A 20031-nucleotide genomic window follows, 5' to 3' on the forward strand; every position below is an offset into this window, starting at 1 on the left:
CCTTCCACGGCTGCGAGACACGCAGCTGCATGAAGGAACTTTTCCTTTCATTCCTCCCAAATGCACCTCCCATTGCCATTAATGACTGATCACCTGGCCTCCTCTCACGAGACATCTTAAAGAAGAGCTGATTTGCAATGTCAGAGTACTATTATCTCTACTGTCACTTTTAGGTTCCTCAAAACTTCACTGCACGTTCCCCTACAAGTCATCTGAATAAACCAGCTGGAAAAATGGACAAGCTGCAAGTGTAAATCCAACTGGATTTCTGCCTTCTTCCCATTCAATTCATTCAATTCAAACTATTTCTTGGCCTTAACGGGCTTGAAATCATTTTCCAAGTGGAGTTAGGATGCTGTGAGCAGAGCACCCAACACGAACACTAGCACAAAAGCTAGTAGAGTTCCCAATCCTGCACTGTCCCGTGGTGACCCCAGGGAGATATTCAGTCTCACCACACTGTGCACATTTCCTCTCTCATTCCTGGTACAAACTGTTTCCTAGATTTAATCTAAATTCCTGACCAATTTTGATTCCAGCAAAACTGCATTTTCTGATGAATTTACCATATTACTCTCACTCACCTCCACCAACAACCCTAAACAGTTCAATAGATCATGGGTCAACTTCTTCACATCTTTTTGGATTTGCACCATGAAATCATGTGGTGTTGTGTGATTTCATTTGATAGCATCTAGTTTGAGACAGGTTTCAGTTGAGACTGTATGTGTGGCCAGAAGATCCATAGCCTGCTGTCCCAGGGTATTTCTAGTGACCAGTAAGGTGCAGGTTTGCACAAACCACTCCTCCTCAAACGGGATGTTAATGGGCTCTGTCTCTCTTCTCCACTCACTCCTGTGCTCACTGTCATCAATGTCCCCTGCATGGAGCCTCACAAGGAGCAGCTGGGCACCTATGCAGTTTAAAGTTAAAATTGTCAAGTTTCCATATTCTTTACTTGGTTTTGTTTTCCTAAAACCATACAGAAAGCTTTCTGATAATTTCTTCTGCAAAAACACAATGGAGGCAGGGGAAACTTCACCTAAACCTGAACATTAAGACCTACCCCTGCATCTGTTCAAACTTCATTGCAATCCAAAGGGGGTATGTTAGTATTTACTGGGGGTTGGGATGGAAAGAGGAGGGGAGAGGGAAGGAGACTGGAACAAAAGAGGACTGAAGCTACCCTCATCAGGGTCCGTGTCGTTTCACTTTGGTCCGGCCCTGAAGAACACCCCCAGAGTAAGGATGCTCTTTCTGTACCCAGAAAACCCCCCCAAAGCTCCCATGCATTGTTTGGTCTCCCTGTGCTGCCATCTCCCCTGGCTGCCTCCCTCTCCTTTCTCTGCCTCCCGCCTTTCCAGGACAGGGACCACCTTTTCATCCTCTGCCTGTGCAGCACGGAGCACCCTGGGGCTTATTGGCGGCAGTCGGGGTTTCTGGGGGCTCCCCCAACACAAACAACAACAACCTTCAAAGTGCCTCTCCTCACGCAGCTGCTCTGAGGGCAGATTCAGGTTTCCCCCACCCCCTTCTCCCCATCCCTCCTTACAACACCCACCTGGCAGCTAGTTAAAAAACAATCTTTGGGTTTTTCAGGTGTGTTAGAGGGATTTACCTGACATATCCCACCCCCACCCCCCCCCCCCGCAGTTGAGGTCCTGGATTTCATGGCAATACTAGTTAATCTAACAGTAGAAAGCTCTGCAATTATTTGGCTCTAAGGCTTGGGTCCTTGCCCAGCTCTGACAGACACACGCGCGCACACACAACTTCACTTCTCCAGCGAGGGAGAGGGCGATGCCTCTCCTCTTCCTCCACCTCCAGCCCGTCACGGAAGGGCTGGTTCTTCAGCGAGGGAGTTCCACCCCCTGCAACTTTCTCCCTTGCTGCTCCCGACCGGTGCTGCCGGAGTTTCAGCCAGGAAAACCCCTTCTTGCAGGAGTTTGTCGGAGCCCTCTCCTCTGATCTGCGAGCACCATGGACCCCCAGCAGCCAGCCAGGTGCTGCTGCGGGAGAGGATTTTCAGCGGAGGGAGCAGAGCGGCAGTAAACTTCAGGAGAGGTCTCTCCTGTTGCAACAGGTAAGGCACGCTGCTCGCCGGTGTGGGAAGTTGAAATGACTCAGGGAGCAGTCTGCACAGCATGGATGGAGGGAGGCATGGAGGGTGCAGAGATTTAGTCATGAAACTTCTTTTGCATGTGAGTAACTTTTGCTGGAAACAGCCTTATCCTACAGAGAGAGCTTTGGGATGCAGAGGGAGAGCCCTTCACCTCTTCTTTCCTTCTGGCAGCCCTAGCATGGGAGGTTATGGAAGGAGTCTGGAAAAGCCTCATCCGTGTTTGCACTGAGTTTGCATCTGGTCTTAGCTGGGAATCTTTAGCAGGCTGCAGGCAGTGCAAGCAGGTGGGCTCCAGGTATCAGAGGCAAAAGTGACGTTGCAGAGCAAGGCAGGTGTGGAGGGGTTGAAGAGAGAAGCACTCCAGGTGTCCGAACAGGGCAGGATTTCTGCAGGGAGCAAGCTTGTGCTGGAAGAAATGGATGAGCTGGGGCAGCAGCACTGATGGCGTCCGGCTGTAGGCTCAGCTGTTGGCCATGTACAGCCTCACTTATCGGGGTGAGGCAATACTGCTCCAAGCTCTGTCCCCGCATTCCCCATTAAGCTGTTTCCAGTGTCACCTGGGATTGGGCTGTGCCTTGGGGATCCCTGAGTGTAGTCACAGTGCTGGCGTTTCCCTGCATGCGCAGGTGAGAGCTCTTTGCCTACCCTTGTTCCCCTTAGGGGGGACAGGCAGCAGAGCTGGGGAGCTGAAGCCAGAGCCACTGTCCCCACTTCACGTGGGAGTGCCTGTAAACGTGTGTGTGTTTGTACCTCGTCACCTTTGTTCACTATCAGGTGCCTTATGACAAAATAAGATGGAATCCCAGAGCAAGCCTAGTCCCAGTTCAGGGCATGGAGGAATTATTTCTTATGTACATGTGCAGCACTGAGAAAAGAGGTGGAAATACAGGGAGGGAGGCTTGGGCACTTGGAGCCCACAGTGCCCTTCCAAACTGCAGTTATCAGCTAATCAGCCTCCGGGGGAATTAAAGGCAGACTCGGTGGAGCACAGCACTCCAGAGGGGCAGAGGGGCAAAGATCAGCTGTTACACGACAGGGGTTGCTTCGGGAAAACCCTTAAAAGAAGCTGTTGCTCCTTTGGGCTTGTGGCTGCAAAGGGCTGAAAGTTTCCAGGATGTGTGGAAACTCAGGTTGTGTGGTGGCTGGAGCTCGGCAGGCTCTACTGGGCAAGCAGGGCTGTGGCCAACAGGGCTTTGCCCAGGATCCAGGCAGTAGGACTTGGACCCCTCTGCTTCCTCTGTTCCAGCACTCAGAGGGGCAAAGAGCGGGCAGGGGATGTGTAGGGAGCTGCCACGGCTCTCCAGGCTGTCAGCTAGACAGACCTGGGAGGTTATCAGAGCCTTGGGATGGAAAGCAAACAGTCTGTATGGGGCTCCTGAGGAAGGCTGGGCTGTCTCGGTATTCGGGACAGCAAAGTCACTGGGCTTGGTATTGTGTACCCTTATCATCTCCTAATGTGCAGCACACCTCCCCTCACCGGGAGCAGTTCAGGGACATCTGCCTGTCTGATAAGGGGTTGGGGTTCCTGAGGGTCTGAGCAGGGTCTCTAACCCAGCCAGGGAGTTCAATCTCTCCTTCTCCCCATCTGCCTGTTGTGCTCTAACATGCTCCATAACATTCCAAAAGTGAGCCCAACCGCCCTGCCTGCGGAGGGGAGAGTGCAGCAGGATCTGCCCTTCTCCCTCAGCTACAGCTCACACCACAGATATATTTCAAATCCTAATATTCTCAAACCGGTGCATCTCCCAGCCCTCCAAACAAACAAGCATCGTTCATGTACGAAGGGAGAGTTCAAAGGAGGCATAACACCTGGAATCAAACATCTGTTAGAAACTAATGCATTTTGCATCCTGTGCTCCTGCCAACTGCTCCAAGGCAAATCCTAGAGGATTGTTCCAGGTACCTCCATGCTGCAGCAATGGCATTCCCTGCTCCCTGCACCTCGCTTTGTTTTTTGCCACGTGTGGAGTATGCGAGTGCAGCTGCACCTTGAGCAGTAGTGGGCTTCCTTCTGTATCATGGACAAACATAAGGGGATCAAATACCCCTTAGTTCTTTTTATTTTTTCTATTTGCTGAGCAAGCAATTTTTCCTCTAACCACACTTTCTCCTTGGCAATGGGGCAGGTACTGGTTTATTAGCAAAGAAACTTTCTTCCCTAATTCTTGGAAGTAGGAGCTCTGGGGAGGGGCAGGGTGCAAGGGCTGCTAGGAAGGTTTGTAGCTCAGAAACAAACAAGCAGTAGAGTTGAAACAAACTAAAGGAAGAGGGCATACTGGAACAAATTACCACAGGATATTGCAGAGGCCAAAAGTGTATTTGGCTTCAAACGAGGTTTTGATCCATTTGGGACGGATAGCTCCAGTGGAAGTTAGTAAACGCAACAGATCAAGAACAACCATGTATTTGCATTGATGCTGAAAAGTGGGAGAAGGAGCAAGTTACACATGCTTTGTTTCTTATGCTCCCCCACTAAGCAATCAAAACTGGCCATTTTGGGAGAGACAATATAGAGAGATGGCCAAACATGGCTGTTTTGATGCTCTTACCTTGTGGGACTATTTTGGACTGACTAGGTTGCACCTTGGATAGATGCTGTGAGTCAGGCAGCCTGGTTATGCCATGAATAGATACTCCATATGGCTCAGGTTGACAGGGACATTGTGTGCCCAGCCTGGTTGTCACAGGTGCTCCAAGCAGTGTCCATGCACAGCTGCTGATTCCACAGAGGTGCTGCAATGGCAGGAGCTTTCAGAAATGTGTTTGCAGCAGAGTGTCCAGAGCAGGAGGTATTGACTCGTGCTGGGAGCATAATGAGAGCTGACAAGGACACATTGTGGCAATGAGACCAGCCTGGGCAAACATGCCTGTCCGGGGGGGTTAATGTTTTCTCCAGTGAAACCCTAAGCTCCCTAGGTCAGGGGCTGGCCTTGCGTCAGGTTGTCTGACAGTGTGGACACAGCACAGGAGGTGAGCTGCTGTAGGCAGGTCTGAGAGCTGAAGGTTTTCTATCAGCTTGCAGGTATCGCTTTGCATTCAATAAATGTCTGCTGCAGGGAATTTTTGTGGCACAGCTGCTGGCGTCCTGGACAGCCATCCTTTTACAAGGGAGGATCGTGCCCCGATTGTCTCATTCATTCGCTGTGTCCTTACGGTGCCTCCATAAGGAAAGGGATGGGGAGGAGTGGTGCAAGGCAGACAGATGGCAACAGAGCGAGAGCGACTGCAGGCAGAGCAGAAAGCTGCTCTCCGTGCTCACCTTTGGGCACCAGAAGGGAAAGACCAGCAGGGTGCTGGGCAGGGGAACGAGAAGATCGTGGTATCAGTGCAGGGGCAGGTCTGTGGGTGAATGAGAACTGCCTAGTAGGAGAGAAGAGGTGAGAGGGGAGGCACGGTGGCTGTGCTGCAGGGCAGGCAGAAGCTGAGCAGTCTGTGTCCTGCTGGGCGCTGGGGCTCCTCACTTGCATCCAGCAGGGCACAAGGTCCCTCACACAGCTCTTCATGCCAAGATGCTCTTGGGCTCCTTCCCAGCAAATTTTACCACTTGTAGGATGACATGCATGTTCCCCACAGGGAATCACAGAAAGGGCATCAGAGGACTACCAGCACTCAGGTGATGAGGCCAGTGTCCTCATTACAAACATCCAGGTTGAGTTAAGGTGAGGATGAGGACTCACACGGTCAGACAGCTCAGGGTCAGAGCCCTTTCAACACTGGACAGAGCTGCTTCTCTCTTCAGGCTGGAGTGAACTGAGCCCAATTTGGATTCACAGCTCTGGTGGGAGTTCTGTGTTGGGGCCTCAGAAAAATCTCACAGGCTTTGCAGCACCTAAATAAACAGCTGTTTTGCGAGCAGCAGAATTCATGAAGCTTGGTTGCCTGGGGCGCTCCCTCTTGTGTGGATTCTCTGATGTCTAATAATCGGGTTGGGCTCACATTAGAGCCTTTTCTTCCAGCTGGGAATCCTAATTTGGATTTCTCTCCTCTCTCTTGCTACTTTTCACAAGCTTGTGCAAACCTAACTCCTTTCAAGTCTTTACGTATCTGGTTAAATTCGGCTAAAAGTGGCCAGTGGATCCAAAAGCTAGCAGGGAGGATTGACAATGTGGTCCCACAAACCAGCTTCTTTCAGCAGTCTGCAGACAGGGCAGTGATTATCAGTGCAAGATAACTTGCATCTCAAGCATAAGGGAAATGTGAAAGACTCTATATGAGTTTTGGCAGGAGAAAGCAATCAAGGAAGGGCCCAGGATTCCTTGTGGGCTCTCACATCCTGATGGTCATGGCACACCTGCTGGGCCAGCTAGTTTGCAGTGACCAGCGTATGTGGTCCTTGGTGCTAACAACCTCTGTGGGAGCTGAATCACAGAGTGAGAGGTGCACAGTCCCAGCAGCAGCAGAGTTGGGGCACGCTCACGTGAATACCTGACACGCTCCAGCTGGCTCTCATGCCAACATGTTTGGGCAGCTGCACTGCGATGCCCAACCCCAGGGCCCCTCACACCCTGCCTGGTGAGCAGCTCCTGCCAAGCCCCCTTCCCACTGGTACTACCCCGCTCCAGCCCCCAGGGCTGTTTCTCATCTCAGGCAGCCAGTACCCCATTCCCATGAGAGCCACCAGTGGGATCTGCTGTTTCCTCTGCGTCTCCGGGCTGTCCTAGCGGCTGTCCTTGTCCATCCCTCAACACCTCCCTGGTTACCTGTGCAGTGGCAGCTTCTGGATCACAGGCAGGATTTACCCCGTTGCTACTGAAGAGAGCGGAGGAAGGGGATTAGGAATAATGTGTAAGGATGCTTCCCCTGCCCTTGGCACAAGCAAGTCCACCTCTCTGATGTCACACTTTCCCTGGAACAGGAACCAGCAGCAAGGCAGTTGGCACTGCAAGGTTCCCTAGGCACACCTCCACAGCTCTGGAGCTGCTCAACTAACTCTTGCTCTAGAGTGATGTTGCAATGCCAAGACAGATACAGATCACTGACCCTTACAACTCTACAGAGATTTCAAGCCTGTTCAAGTTCTCCTGTGTGTCTAACAGATGAGCTTACAACAATGACAGAAGCCTCAGCAAGGTGACATATCTGAGCCAGGATTAGGTGTTGGCAGCAGGACAAAATCCATCTCTCCCTGGGTTCCTCACAGAGCAGTGGACAGAAGTGCCAATCACAGGTGGAAGGGTGGCAAGAGAAAGCCTTTGGCTTTGCATACAAGGTGATGTCTTGACTCATGGACAGAGGATGACTTGGAGGCAGACACATAGCACCTGTTTGCTCCAGTGAAGGGTCATACAAGGGAGCAGGTAGAGCAGCAGGGCACAGCCAAAGCCCCAGGGATAGGGTAATGGGTGAGATGTCTGAGGGGGAAGTGAGTGAGTGGCTGTCTGGAGGAGCCACAGTAAGGTGTTATGGAGGGGCCTTTAGAGCCAGAATGCATCTGAGCATCCAACTTGTGAAATCTGGCACAGTTAACAAAGGTGGCAAAAGCATGCAGCTGTATGGGAGAAGGTGGAGCTGGACATCACAGTAACTGAAGCCTTCCCAATCACCCTTCCCACGTGGAAGGCCATCTGTCTCTCTCCTCTCCTGCTCAACCAAACCATGTCTTGCACCACTCAAGGGACAGCATCTCACCATGCTCCCGCTGTCAGCCCTGAATGGTGATCCTGACAGGACCCCTCAGGTCCACTGGCCACAGCAGACCAGGCCCAGGGAAGGCCGTGCTGTCTCAAGAGCGAAGAAAAAGGGTGTCTCAGCACCAGATCTACCAACAGGCACAGGGTCTGGCACTGCTCCACAGCCACTCTCTGTCTGATGGGAGCAGCATTTCATGGGACACTCCAAGCAAGGGCAGACCTTGGTTGTAAAAGCCACATGCACCAGGTTCTACATGATCAGTCGCCTTGCTCCAGGCTGTCCAGCAACCTGGAAACAATTTCCAAGAGTCTATCCAAGCCATTCAGAGATTGGAAAGTCAAGATGGGGAAGGAACAGCCCAACTGTGCCTGGTTGGAATCTGCAAGTCCAGCAAAAAGCTGCACCCACACTAACAGAGCCCCCAAGCAGGCTGGTGCAAGCAGTTCTGCAAACATCAGCCCTAAGAAAACCATCCACAGGCGCTGGAAAACCCCGAGATACACTGAGGAAGGAAACGCCATAACTTCAGGGGCTCTTTTCATTAGTTTTCTGGCTTTGTGTAGTACCTCCAGGATGTGTTTCTTCTGCTTCACTGCAAAACCAAGCAGAGACTGCACAACAGAATGCAGGAGCAGGATCTCCAAGGATGGGATGGTTTTGTTTGTTTGTTTCTTCAAAGTCTAAGAAAACAGTTCAGAAAATTCCCATCTCCACAGGGAATTCAAACCTGGTAGGGCTGACTGTGAGCGGCCATCAGGGAACTCACCAAATGGAAAAGGATCCAATTCCCACCAGCATCACTGTGGCAGAGGAGAGGGCAAACATTAACCCAGTAGCCCAGCCCCCATGCAGGGTGTACCCGCGTTATTTCAGTGCTGGGAAGCAAAACATCTCACAGAGCATGCATTAAACTCTGTGACTTTCCAACACTGAAAACCCAGGGGTGGCTTTCTGGTTGATCCAATTTGGCAGGCAGCTGTAAGGATATTGTCCCAACTGTAGCTGAACCCCTTCTGCTCAGCTACCACCCAGACCAGGAGAAGATAGTGCCTCATCTCTTATTCACTTTCCCAAAGCCTTGTACCCACCATCTTATAGGATTTACTCCCTTTGGTCTGTCTCTATTCCCCAATGACCACTGAAATTCAGACCCACCATTAAACTGCCTTATCCCAGATTACTTGAACAACCAATCTCATCTCCTTTCCCTGAGCTCCAGGGTCTTGTAGGCTCTGACAAAGAAGTTGATGTGTTTGGGGATGGTTGAGACTGTTTCTTGTAGTGAGGAAAAGAGGGAGAGAAAATGGAGGGAGGTGGGGGAAGAAAGCAACAGAGAAAGGAAGAGGAAGAAAGAGAACCTGGGATACATGCTGGTTAAAGAGTAGAAAGGGAACAGTTGTTCTTATTTTTCAATGAAAATAATGATTTTTCTTTAATCTTCTGATCTCAAAACTTTGGGCCAAGCCCCCACCACAGCTTGTGAGGAGAATGCTGCTCACAGTGCACTCAGTACTCGCTTTGTTTTGTGTTTTGGGTTTTTATTGTTTTTAAATGCTCCTCTTGAAGGGAATCAAAAGGTGGGGCTGGGGCCACACCTGTTTCCTGGCAGGCTGCAGCACTTTTCTGCAATATGGCCAACAAACACAGCAGCCCACATGTTGCAGGGGACCCCTGCAGGACCCCCCAGAGGACTTCCCCCCCGGGCCATGCCCCAGCTGGCCAGAATAGCCCTGGCCTGCACCAGTCCCCCCAAATCACCTCTCTCCACAGCCTCCCCACGCACACACTTCGGATCTCAGCGCCGTGTTTGTTCCTTCATTTCAAACCAACAGATTTGGGCATGTCTTTGACAGAGGATCACAATTTGGATGTTAAATTTAGACGCGCGCTTATGCTCTGATTAGAGATACACCGACTGTTTACTCGCTTTGTGGGGAGTTTGCATCTACAGAGCTGAGGGCGAAGCCCCTCCAGGCTCTCTGATCCTCGCCTGGTGATTAGGAAAGGAGGTTGAATCACCACATAATGATGCCCTGGTATTTCCCTCAGTCGGGAGTGTGCCTTACCTTCTGCACTCCATCCCACCGATGATCTTTCTCCAACACATCTGCCTGCCCATGTGCAGCCAGCTCCAGGAGGGCACCTGTGCCCAGGGGAGCCATGAAAGAGAGAAGTGGAGAGCTCTCAGGAGTAGAAATAACTGATGCCATCAGATGAGAGACCAGAGGCTGGTGAGAGTGTTCAAGTGTTACAGGCTTGCTGCTGATTTGGCAGTCCTGAAGTGGGTATGGCCCTTTGCCATGGGTGCCATGGATCATGCACTTATTGTCAGCACATGGTCGGGGGTAGCACAGCTCAGAAAAACAGGAGAAATAGTTCTCTTAAGTCTATACAAAAAATCTGTTGCAGGCAGGTGACTTCACCCAGTTTCGGCATGGAGATCCTTGAACTCCATTGCAAGGACCCTTGAGCTTGGCAGCACTGCTCCTCCTTGGTAGCCACCTACAACTGGGGTTTTAAGGGCTGTTGAGCTTCTCCACGGCCTTTGAAACAAGGCCTCCAGTGCATTGTTGCTTCCCCGCGTAGCCTACTACAGGTTAGAAGTAGTAGGTGATGGTTTCCAGGCCCAGGGTGGGAGGTTGTGAGCTGTCCAGGAAGCCCCAGGACACTCAACTGGAGTAGGTCAGCTCTTGAAGGACACTGGTGACTGCAACCCTCTTCATCTCATTCTTTTGTCAAAGGATAAAATAAGAGGCAACAAACATGGGCTTGTGTGGAACTGCTCAAACAGTGATAGGATTTCCCAGCAATATTGATTGGTATAGAAATTGTCCAACCAGATGCGCGTGGAATGTGAAAGGTGGTGAAATACCACATCTCAGAGCACATGCAGGTGCTGTCAGGGGGCATGACAGACTCTCTATGCTGTTGTTCAGGCTTTGAGCATGGTCCTGACACAAAGAGAAACTCTTAGACTTCCAAAGCTGATGGTGATGCCTCCTAAACAATTCTCCCTAAGTTTTGTCTGTGCCTTTCAAAGTTTCAGATCATTTCCAGAGGAAATGAGGCTTCTGCCTCATGCCCCAGATGCGTAGTCACTCTCCATCCCTCATAATAACTGCTGAAGCCATTGATTGCTTTCAGCCCAGCTTGTAATTGAGAGCAAAGCTCTCAGAAATATGAGGTCACAACAGGTTTTGCCAAATAATTACCTGGACAGAGGAGTAAAACCCTGCTAATACCCCCACAGAGGGAAAAACAGCAATGTAAGTGCAGCCCTTCTTAGATCTTAGGAAATATACAGGCGAGAATGAGTTTAAGTACGTTCCAGGAGAGATTCAGAAGAAAGTTTGCATCTTGTTAAACGCCAGAAAACCCACTCCTTGCTCAAGGTTATCCTCCCATATTGAATTGCTGGTGCCCAAGAAGGCATGTGCTCTAGCTCCAGCTTTTCTTGTGGTTGTGGAGTTCATAACGTCTCTGCTTTGTGGGTTCTCTGATGTCTTACAAGAGATGAGTTCACATTGCCGTTTCAGTACAATTCAATTAAAAAGTCAATTAGCCCAGATACAAAGCAATCAGGTTCATTAAGTCTGTTGTTCATGGAATATCACTGGGTTTTGTTGCTGTTTTATTCTGCTGTTCTTATTCCACACTGAATTGCCTGTGATTTATCCTGCTCCACAACCCTCGCAGACACGCGCGCACGCAGCATTCCTACATCTTCTTCCCAAGTTCAGCAGTTGAAAATGTTGGAAGGGAGCAGCTCTAGGCAAGTCCCTACATGCTGCAGAACTCTGAAGCGTTGTTAAGTAACAAGCAGCAAGCAGAGCTTTTAAGAACATGGTTTTCAGCTTCTCAGAAGGAACCACATGCCTTTCTGGGTCACCTATCCCTGCCCTCCAAGATTTTCTTTCATTTGCTGTGCATTTGGGATTATGTTGTATTTCCTAGAAGTGTGAAATGATGTCATAAAAGAAAATGAGTCTGAATTTTGTGAAAACCGAATTGTGTTGATTTTTCTACAAATCCTGGTAGTTTCACTTCAGCTTCAGACCATTTGTTTCAAAAAGGAATGGCCACAGCAGGGAGATTTCTGGATGGTTGGCATCAGTGTATGAAGGAGAAAAGGATTTGAAGGAAGTATGACATTTACAGCTTGGTATTTATCGGTAATTAGATATCTCAGTAAGAGAATATGACACACATTGTTAGTTGGACTCTGACAATTTGTTCCTAACATTCAGCTTGACTTATAAATTGGACTAGTTCTGGCTCTTAAAGAGATGAGTCTTGAAAAAGTGTCTGGAAAAACAAGTCTTCCCTGTTTAAATTAGGAATGTGCCAAATGACTGGCAGGTACTTGATATATAATTTAAATTTAAAACAGGAAGAAACAGTTCTAGATAAAGATCTCCTAGGGATATCTAGGGGAAATATATGCACCTATATTTAGCTTATCCCTGGTTTCAACCCCTAAGTGCACACACAGCAGCACACACTTAGCTTTTGAAAAGAACAGGCCTTGATCCTTTAACAAGCTCCGCAAAGCTCACTAATAGAGTTACATCCCTGTTAATCACATGTGTGCTCCCCGGTTCCTACTTTGATACACCTTGTTCACAGAGATAAATCATGGAGCCGCAGATGCTCGGGAGTTGTTAGAGAAGGAAGTTGATGGTGGGTGGTCATGGATGGCAGATCCTCCTCAGGAATCCTGACCCTGGGGCTTTGCCAAGAGAAGGGAGGAACTAGGGAGATTACTCAGTGGCTGAGGGTGACATGGTCAAAGTGTCTTGCTGGAAACCTGCACATAGAGGAGGCAACAGGGTCAGACCTGTGAATTAGAAGAGCTTTGTGATAGCTGAGACATGACTAGAACCTGAGCTAAAGCTGTTGAAAAGGCCACGTTGTGGAGCTACCTATTCAGAAGGAACTTGTACAACAGAGCAGGGCATCACTTCTGGGGAAGGACAACAGAGTCCGTAGCACAGGGAGAGAAAATCAGTTTGTATATTGACTCTTGAAAAGCCTTTGCAAGAACTTGTGTGGAGAGAGAAGTTTAGATGGAGAAGGGAGGATGGAGTAACAAAAGAAGAGCGAGTTTGGACTGGAGGTGGAGAGTTCAAATATGCTATTTGAGTAGAGAGAAGGCAGAATGAAGGGAGGGTGAGATCATTCACAGAATAGGAAGTCAGCCTGATCAGAGAATCTTACATGACTTTTTACATTTGCCCTCTACAAGGACAGAAACTGAAGCAGAGAAAGCGAACAGATCTGAGCCAGCATGGGGATGTGGGAGGACAGGTCTCTCACTGGGACAGAGGGGAAGAAGAGCTGAGATAACAACCACATCAACAAAGGCTGGGGTAGAGAGAGCAGAGAAGTGAGGCTGAGCCCATGGAGGCTTTTTCTCTAACACACTGATCTTAATGAAAATAACCAGTGTTCTTCCTTTGGCACCTACAGGACTCAAAGAGGCACCACACCATGGAAGTCACTATCAGGAGGCACTTCCTGAGTTTTGCTGTTTTCCTGATGCACTGTGTGGTCCGCAGGGCGAGCTGTGAGAAGGGCAGCACTTCCCCCCTGCACTTCACCCACTTCTTCTACAATGCCACCATCTACGAGAACTCAGCCCCCAAGACCTACGTGGAGAGCTACGTCAAAATGGGTATTTACAAGAGAGACCCTGAGTGGGATATCAGATACAGAATAGCCTCTGGAGACAACTCTGGTCTGTTTAAAACAGAGGAGCACGTGATCGGGGATTTCTGCTTCTTGAGAATAAGAACCAGGAGCAGCAACACAGCACTTTTAAACCGTGAGGTCAAAGACAGTTATATGCTAATAATCAAGGCCACAGAGAGCACCTTTGCCTATGAAGCTTGGGCCAAAGTCTTGATCCACATTCTGGACAGAAATGACTTGAAACCTCTCTTTTCACCCCCCTCCTACAAAGTGTCCATCAGAGAAGACACTCCTCTGAAAACAGTGGTCAGCACACTCAGTGCCACTGATGCTGATGCTGGCCAGAATGCTGAGTTCTACTACTCCCTGAACACCAAGTCCAACCTATTCACCGTCCACCCCACCACAGGGGCAGTTATGATCACAGGTAGGCTGAACAGCACCCATCGAGGCAGGCACCACCTGCAGGTTTTGGCTGTGGACAGAATGAGAAAGATCATGGAGGGGAATGGCTTTGGGAACTTGGCCAGTCTCACGATCCAGGTGGAGCCATCTGCCAGGAAACCGCCCTCTATCTCCTCAGTAAAGGTGACATCACCTGACTCAGATGAAGACTTTGTCTATGCAACTCTGTCTGTAGAAAGTGGTGACTCAGAAGCAGGGATTGATTCAGTTGACCTTGTGGATGGAGATCCAGGAAGACATTTCAAAACCATCAAATCCTATGTTGGGAGCACTGAGTTCATCATTGTGTCAAACAAAGAGATCAACTGGCTGCTTTACCCGTTTGGTTTCAACCTCAGTCTGCAAGCCAAGGACAAGGGTAAGCCACCACTGTTCTCTCCTGTTAGAGTGGTCCACATACCTCCCTCCAAGTATGTTTCTGCCAGGTTTGAGAAAGAAGTATACCGGGTCCAGCTCAGTGAATTTTCCCCAGCTGGAAGCCAAGTTGTTATGGTGAAGGTCACACCAGTCTTCCCAAATCTTAAATATATTTTGAGACCCACTTCTGACAGCACAAGCTTTAAAATCAATCCTCACACTGGCCTGATAACTACAGTCAGAGCAATGGACTTCCATGAGCAGTCTCATTTTGAACTTGAAGTTACAACCGTTAACAGTCACACATCCACGACTGTTATCATTGACATCACTGACTGCAACAATCACGCTCCAAGTTTTACTCAGTCTTCGTACCGTGGGGCCTTTGATGAAAATGTTCCACCTGGTACCAGTGTCATAACAGTAAGGGCTACAGATGAAGATGAAGGAGACAATGGCTTTGTCACCTACAGCATAGCCAACCAGAAATCAGTTCCCTTTGTCATTGACCCCTATTCTGGCATCATTTCCACCTCCAAGTCGATGGACTATGAGTTGATGCAGAGGTGGTATCACCTGCGGGTGTGGGCATCAGATTGGGGCTCACCCTTCCGCCATGAAACAGAAGTGTATGTGTCCCTCATGCTGAGCAATGTCAATGACAATGCTCCTGTGTTTGAGAAGGCAGGCTGCAGTGGCACCATCCCACGGGACTTTCCTGTTGGGAACCCTGTGGCCACGGTCTCTGCAATCGACAGTGATGAGCTGCAGCATATCAAATACGAAATCAAGTCTGGCAACGAGTTACAGCATTTTGAACTGAATCCCGTCTCTGGAGTAATATCCCTTAGAATATCTCTGCGAGATCTTCCTTCTGAACAGCCACTTTTCTACTCTTTGAAAATAACTGCAACAGATGGAGAGAACTATGCTTTGCCAACATCTGTAAACATCACTGTGGTCGGCCAAGGTCTCCCTGTCAAAATGCAGTGTGAGGAAACAGGAGTCTTGAAACAACTGACAGAAACTATCATACACTCCATCGAGTCTCAGTCTCAAGGCCATGGGCAGGATGATGAAACATCTCTGAACTTGCACCTTATAAACCATAATGCTCCTAAGTTTGATGACAGCTTTCCACGATCTATCGATATCATAGAGACTGTCCCCATCAACTCAACTATTGCTGACCTTTCAGCTACTGATCCTGACACTGGTTTTAATGGAAAACTGGTCTATGTGATCTCAGATGGAAATGATGACAGTTGCTTTACCATTGACTTGGAACTGGGTCTCCTTCAGGTCTTTTCTCCTCTAGATCACGAACGAACCAGCTTCTACATTCTTAACATTACTGTGTACGACCTTGGTACACCACAAAAATCATCTTGGAAGCTCTTGGCTGTGAATGTGTTGGATACCAATGATAACACTCCTAAATTCCCACAAGGTGCCTACTGGGTGGCAATACCAGAACATGTAGCAACAGGGACAACAATAGCTCACCTGAAAGCAGAAGATGCTGATACAGATGACAATGGGAGAGTAAAATATTCTCTCCTAACCCCCACTGACAAGTTTGCCATTAACAGTGTCACTGGAGAAGTGATGGTTGCAGGTGCTCTGGATAGAGAATTGTGGCCCTGCTATGTGCTGAAAATAGAAGCAAGAGACCAGCCCAAAACAGGCTACCAGCTGTTCTCCATTACAGACCTGGTTGTGACTCTGGAGGATGTAAACGACAACACCCCACAGTGCCTCCCAGCCCTCAACAGTGTGATGGTCCCAGAGGATCTACCCGTGGGAACCGTCCTCCTGTTCCTGGAGGCTTTTGACCCAGATGCTGGTTCTGGGGGTGAGGTGAGGTACAGCCTCGTTAATGATGAGGACATGATGTTTCATGTGGATAAGCTGACCGGGGCACTCCGGTTGGAGAAGGAGCTGGACTATGAGAAGAAGGACTCTTACAATCTAACCGTGCAGGTCAGTGACGGCGGGAAGCCCTTCTCCCGCTCTTCCCTCTGCCACCTGGAAGTGAACATCATTGATGTCAACGAGAACTTGCACCCACCACGCTTTGCCTCCTTTGTCTTCAAAGGCTGGGTGCAGGAGAACAGCCCTAAGGGCACATCGGTGATGATGGTCACAGCCAAGGATATCGACAAGGGGAAGGATGGAGAGGTTCAGTATTTCCTCCGAGAAGGCACTGGCATGTCCGTCTTCCGCATTGAAAAGGACACAGGTAATGACATCTTAATTGAATAGTGTTTTTTAATAGTGTAGTTTAAAGGATTAAATTATGCGATGTGTTTGGCCTGACTTTTTGACCCGATAGAACATTTCTGTATTCTCTCTGTTTGCACAGTTCCATTCATTCAAGCCTGTCTTGCTTGTGCAGGGGTATACTAAGTGTAACCCTCTATCTAGGTAGGAGCAGGCGGGGTTTGTCTCCTTAAAATAATGGAAAATCAATGTCTGTCCTCCCCCAAAATTCTAAACTCTTCCCTTTCGCTTGTGTTACAAAAATTAACCCTCAGCACAAGCAAGCCCTCACCTTCCACACAATCTCACAGCCATACAAGGTTGGTTCCCAAGTTTGTATCTGCAGCAAAGACCAGGAAGCAGACTAGAGACACAGACTGTTCTGGCATTAGGGACTGAGTGGTCTGAGTTCCTTAAATCCCTCACAAGCACTCTCTGTCATTCTCCTAGGCACCATACGGACCATAGGATCGCTTGACCGAGAAGGAACATCTCACTACTGGCTGACAGTGCTTGCTCTTGACCTGGGAACAATTCCTCTCTCTTCTGTGACTGAAATTTATATTGAAGTCACTGATACCAATGACAACCCACCTCAGATGTCCAGACCTGTCTTCTATGCCTCTGTGATGGAGAATTCCCCACCAAACACATCTGTCCTTCAGCTTGATGCCTTCGATCCAGACTCTAGCTCAGAGGGAAAACTGACTTTTCACATCCTAACTGGAAATCCTCAAGGACTTTTCGCCATTAACCTCATTACAGGTAAGACTGACCCAACTCAGCATTTGTTTTTGAGGCTTCCAAGTGCCCAGAGGATGTTACATATTCAATATAAACAGCCCACACAGCTGCCTTTGTCACACCTTCCTCCTGCAGCAAAAGTCCCAGTCTCCAAATACACTGTGTGGGGAGTCTGAGGATTGAAACTCTCCACCTGAGGGCTGCTATTTGCATCCAGATGGCTCTTAGAATGACACAAATGTGCTACTTTCAAAGCCCTGAACAGAACCAAGCAGTTGCTTTTAATCTTCCCCCTTGTAAACAACTGCCCTGTTGCACAGCCTGAGCCAGAAAACACCCTTCTGGAGGTGACTATCTGCTCCTGAGACAGACCCAGTCAGGATTAACAAAAATGAATCCCACTGCACTTAAAGGCTCCACCCATTCTCCGGAACTATTAATGTAGTGAGTGTAGTAAGCCTCTCCTGCCATCTTCCTAGTCCGTATCTTTCATCTCAGGATTATTTACCAGATCTTTCAGAGCCATCAAAAACCCGCTGATGTTTTGTGTAAACAGCTTCCTCAAACTATCCCAGCAGAGCTGACATTGGGCCAGTCTGGCAAGGAAAGCTGTGCCGAGCCTTTCACGCCATCAGCTCCTGGGAGAAGAGGGAAGGGAAGGCACAGAGCCTGGGTATGGGAGAGGATTAATTGCATGACTTTGATCTCCTGCAGATGATAAAAGCAGTTCACCTACTGCAGCGGGATAGAAGCCTGCTCTCGGATGAGAAAGGAGTTGGATGTGTTGAAAAAGGCTAGAGTGGCACTCAGTTATGTGTTAACAGAGGTGTAGTGGCTCTCTGGCAGTGCTCTACAGCTGGCTAGGAGGGGTGTGGAAGAAAGAAATTGTGATTCTGAAACGCTGAGATCCTTTAGTTGCAAGAAACTCATAGGGTGTCTTTACATGGCACCATATAGATACACCTGGAACTGTCAGCTAACTGTGAGCACTGCTACCCCCAGCTGTAGCTATCTCCAGTGTCAGAAGCTTTTTAGCCAGGTCACGGCATTGTTCTGCATCCAACTTTCTCACATAATCCAAACAGCCATGCACAGCCCCAGGACAGCTTGCACAACACAGGGTTCTGTGGAGAGGTGCCTTCAGAAGCCCTGTTTTATAAAACCACTGCCTTTTCGGTGGAATATGAGCCAGGAACAGCTGTCAGGACACCACGCTGGCTCCCCTCATCAGCTGAGCTCTGGCTTGCACTCCTGCACCCTGCAGGAAATTCAGCCTTCTCTGTACTGCAGGCAGAGCTTCCACACTGGTGTGAGTGCAGCCCTGCAAAGTCATGCTGTCATGTTCAATGGCAAAATGAGTGACACTGGCAAAATCCGAATGTTTGCTAATGAAATACTTCGCCTCTAAGCCAACCCTTTAATTCCCATCTTAGGCAAAAAAAGCCCTCTCAGGTATGAGTCATCTCTTCTTCATCTCTCTCTAGACTCAGGTGATTTGCATGAGAAGAGTGATAGGTTTGTCAGTTCTGTAAGAAACCCATGGGCTGATCTTATCTCTTGGACAGTTGCTGGAGGTCTCTTTGAACCCCAAGCCTGATGAGGATTCAGTTATCCATTGTTTTACTTGCATGTCACCCAAAAGAACAAATAATTACCTGTGAACATTCACATCAACTGAGCAGTTTATATCCTTGTGCTTACAATATCTAAGGAGAAATAATCTGCTACTACTGCCAGAAAGAATATTTCAGCCCCTTCAGGGCTGTAGGCAGCTTATAGGAAACCCAGTGGTATTTTCGTTCTGCAGACAAGGGCAGGCTACTCGTGCCGTTAAGTAGAATAAAACTATATAGTCACATTGGCACTGAATAAGACAGCACAAGAGGGCCAGAGGTCGATCTGGGTCTCTCCTAGACAGGGCATTCCTGGCAGGAGCCCCTTGGCAGACAGAGAGAAGGAGGAGGCGTGTTCTCATCCCGTGTGCTAATAGGCATTAAGGTCCTAATGTACTGCTACAACAGGCATGTCTTCAGCCAGAGTAACCCTGGATGATTATTCAGGGCGCAGTGCCACAGTGTTGCAAGTAAACTAATTCTGCTCGTGGAGCACTTGTTCTGTGTTTGATCCAGTATCTCTGCACAGGGGAGGGTTGGCCAGTGGAGACATGACCAGTGAGGCCCCTTGACTTCTCCTCCTGAGGCCTTGCAGGGAGACAGGAATGGCTGTGATAATTGTCCCTCCGCAGTGCTTGGCTCCTCCAGCATCCCCAAACTACCACAGAAGGGCTCTAAGCTCTTCCAGCCCTCAGTTCCCTAAAGAGGGTGGAGAAAAAAAGGGAAAATAAATCAAAGGCTAAGGAGAAGAGGGAACAAAACCGTGCACTGAGATGAAAGCTTTCTGCCATGGGCGATGGAATCTCTCCAGCCCAGCCTGGCAGCTGTTGAGGAGCAATGTTTGTGGGAGACAGAGATAGATAGTACATGGAGAGATGGGCAGATAGCAGGGTTTGGGGTATTCTTTTGCTGAAAAGATTTTCAGCTTGTTTTGCAGTCCCTGATGTGAAGAGGATTTGAGTCCAAACAGGACAGAGAAGAACTGAGAGGCTGTGGCAGGAAGAGTCAGGTTGAAGCAGTTCATCCTGCTGAAAGGCTATTTAGAGAATCCTTTTGCTTTGGACTGTTTGTCTCCAGCTCTGATCTAGTGCTTGTTCTTCTAGTGTTTTTCCTGCTGTGTCACTGTCCATGGGCTTCCCCAGGATG

At 48.9% G+C, this 20031-nt stretch overlaps 1 protein-coding gene and 1 long non-coding RNA gene across 3 annotated transcripts in view; one reads left to right on the top strand and one right to left on the bottom strand.

Moving 5' to 3' along the window:
- Positions 1-20031, bottom strand: part of LOC127473649 (uncharacterized) — a 56833-nt gene that overhangs the window by 26253 nt on the left and 10549 nt on the right. The gene's annotated exons all lie outside the window — the stretch shown is intronic.
- FAT2 (FAT atypical cadherin 2) overlaps positions 1884-20031 on the top strand; it is a 55967-nt gene continuing 37819 nt past the window's right edge. Inside the window, exons 1-3 of the mRNA XM_051793516.1 lie at positions 1884-2083; positions 13223-16508; positions 16979-17293. Coding sequence (XP_051649476.1) covers positions 13244-16508; positions 16979-17293 — 3580 coding nt within the window. The 5' untranslated portion in view covers positions 1884-2083; positions 13223-13243. The remainder of the gene's footprint in view (positions 2084-13222; positions 16509-16978; positions 17294-20031) is intronic.

Source organism: Manacus candei, unplaced genomic scaffold, assembly GCF_025592945.1.
Source record: "Manacus candei isolate 608988 ecotype Guabito, Panama unplaced genomic scaffold, ASM2559294v1 h1tg000037l, whole genome shotgun sequence".
NCBI lineage: Eukaryota > Metazoa > Chordata > Aves > Passeriformes > Pipridae > Manacus > Manacus candei.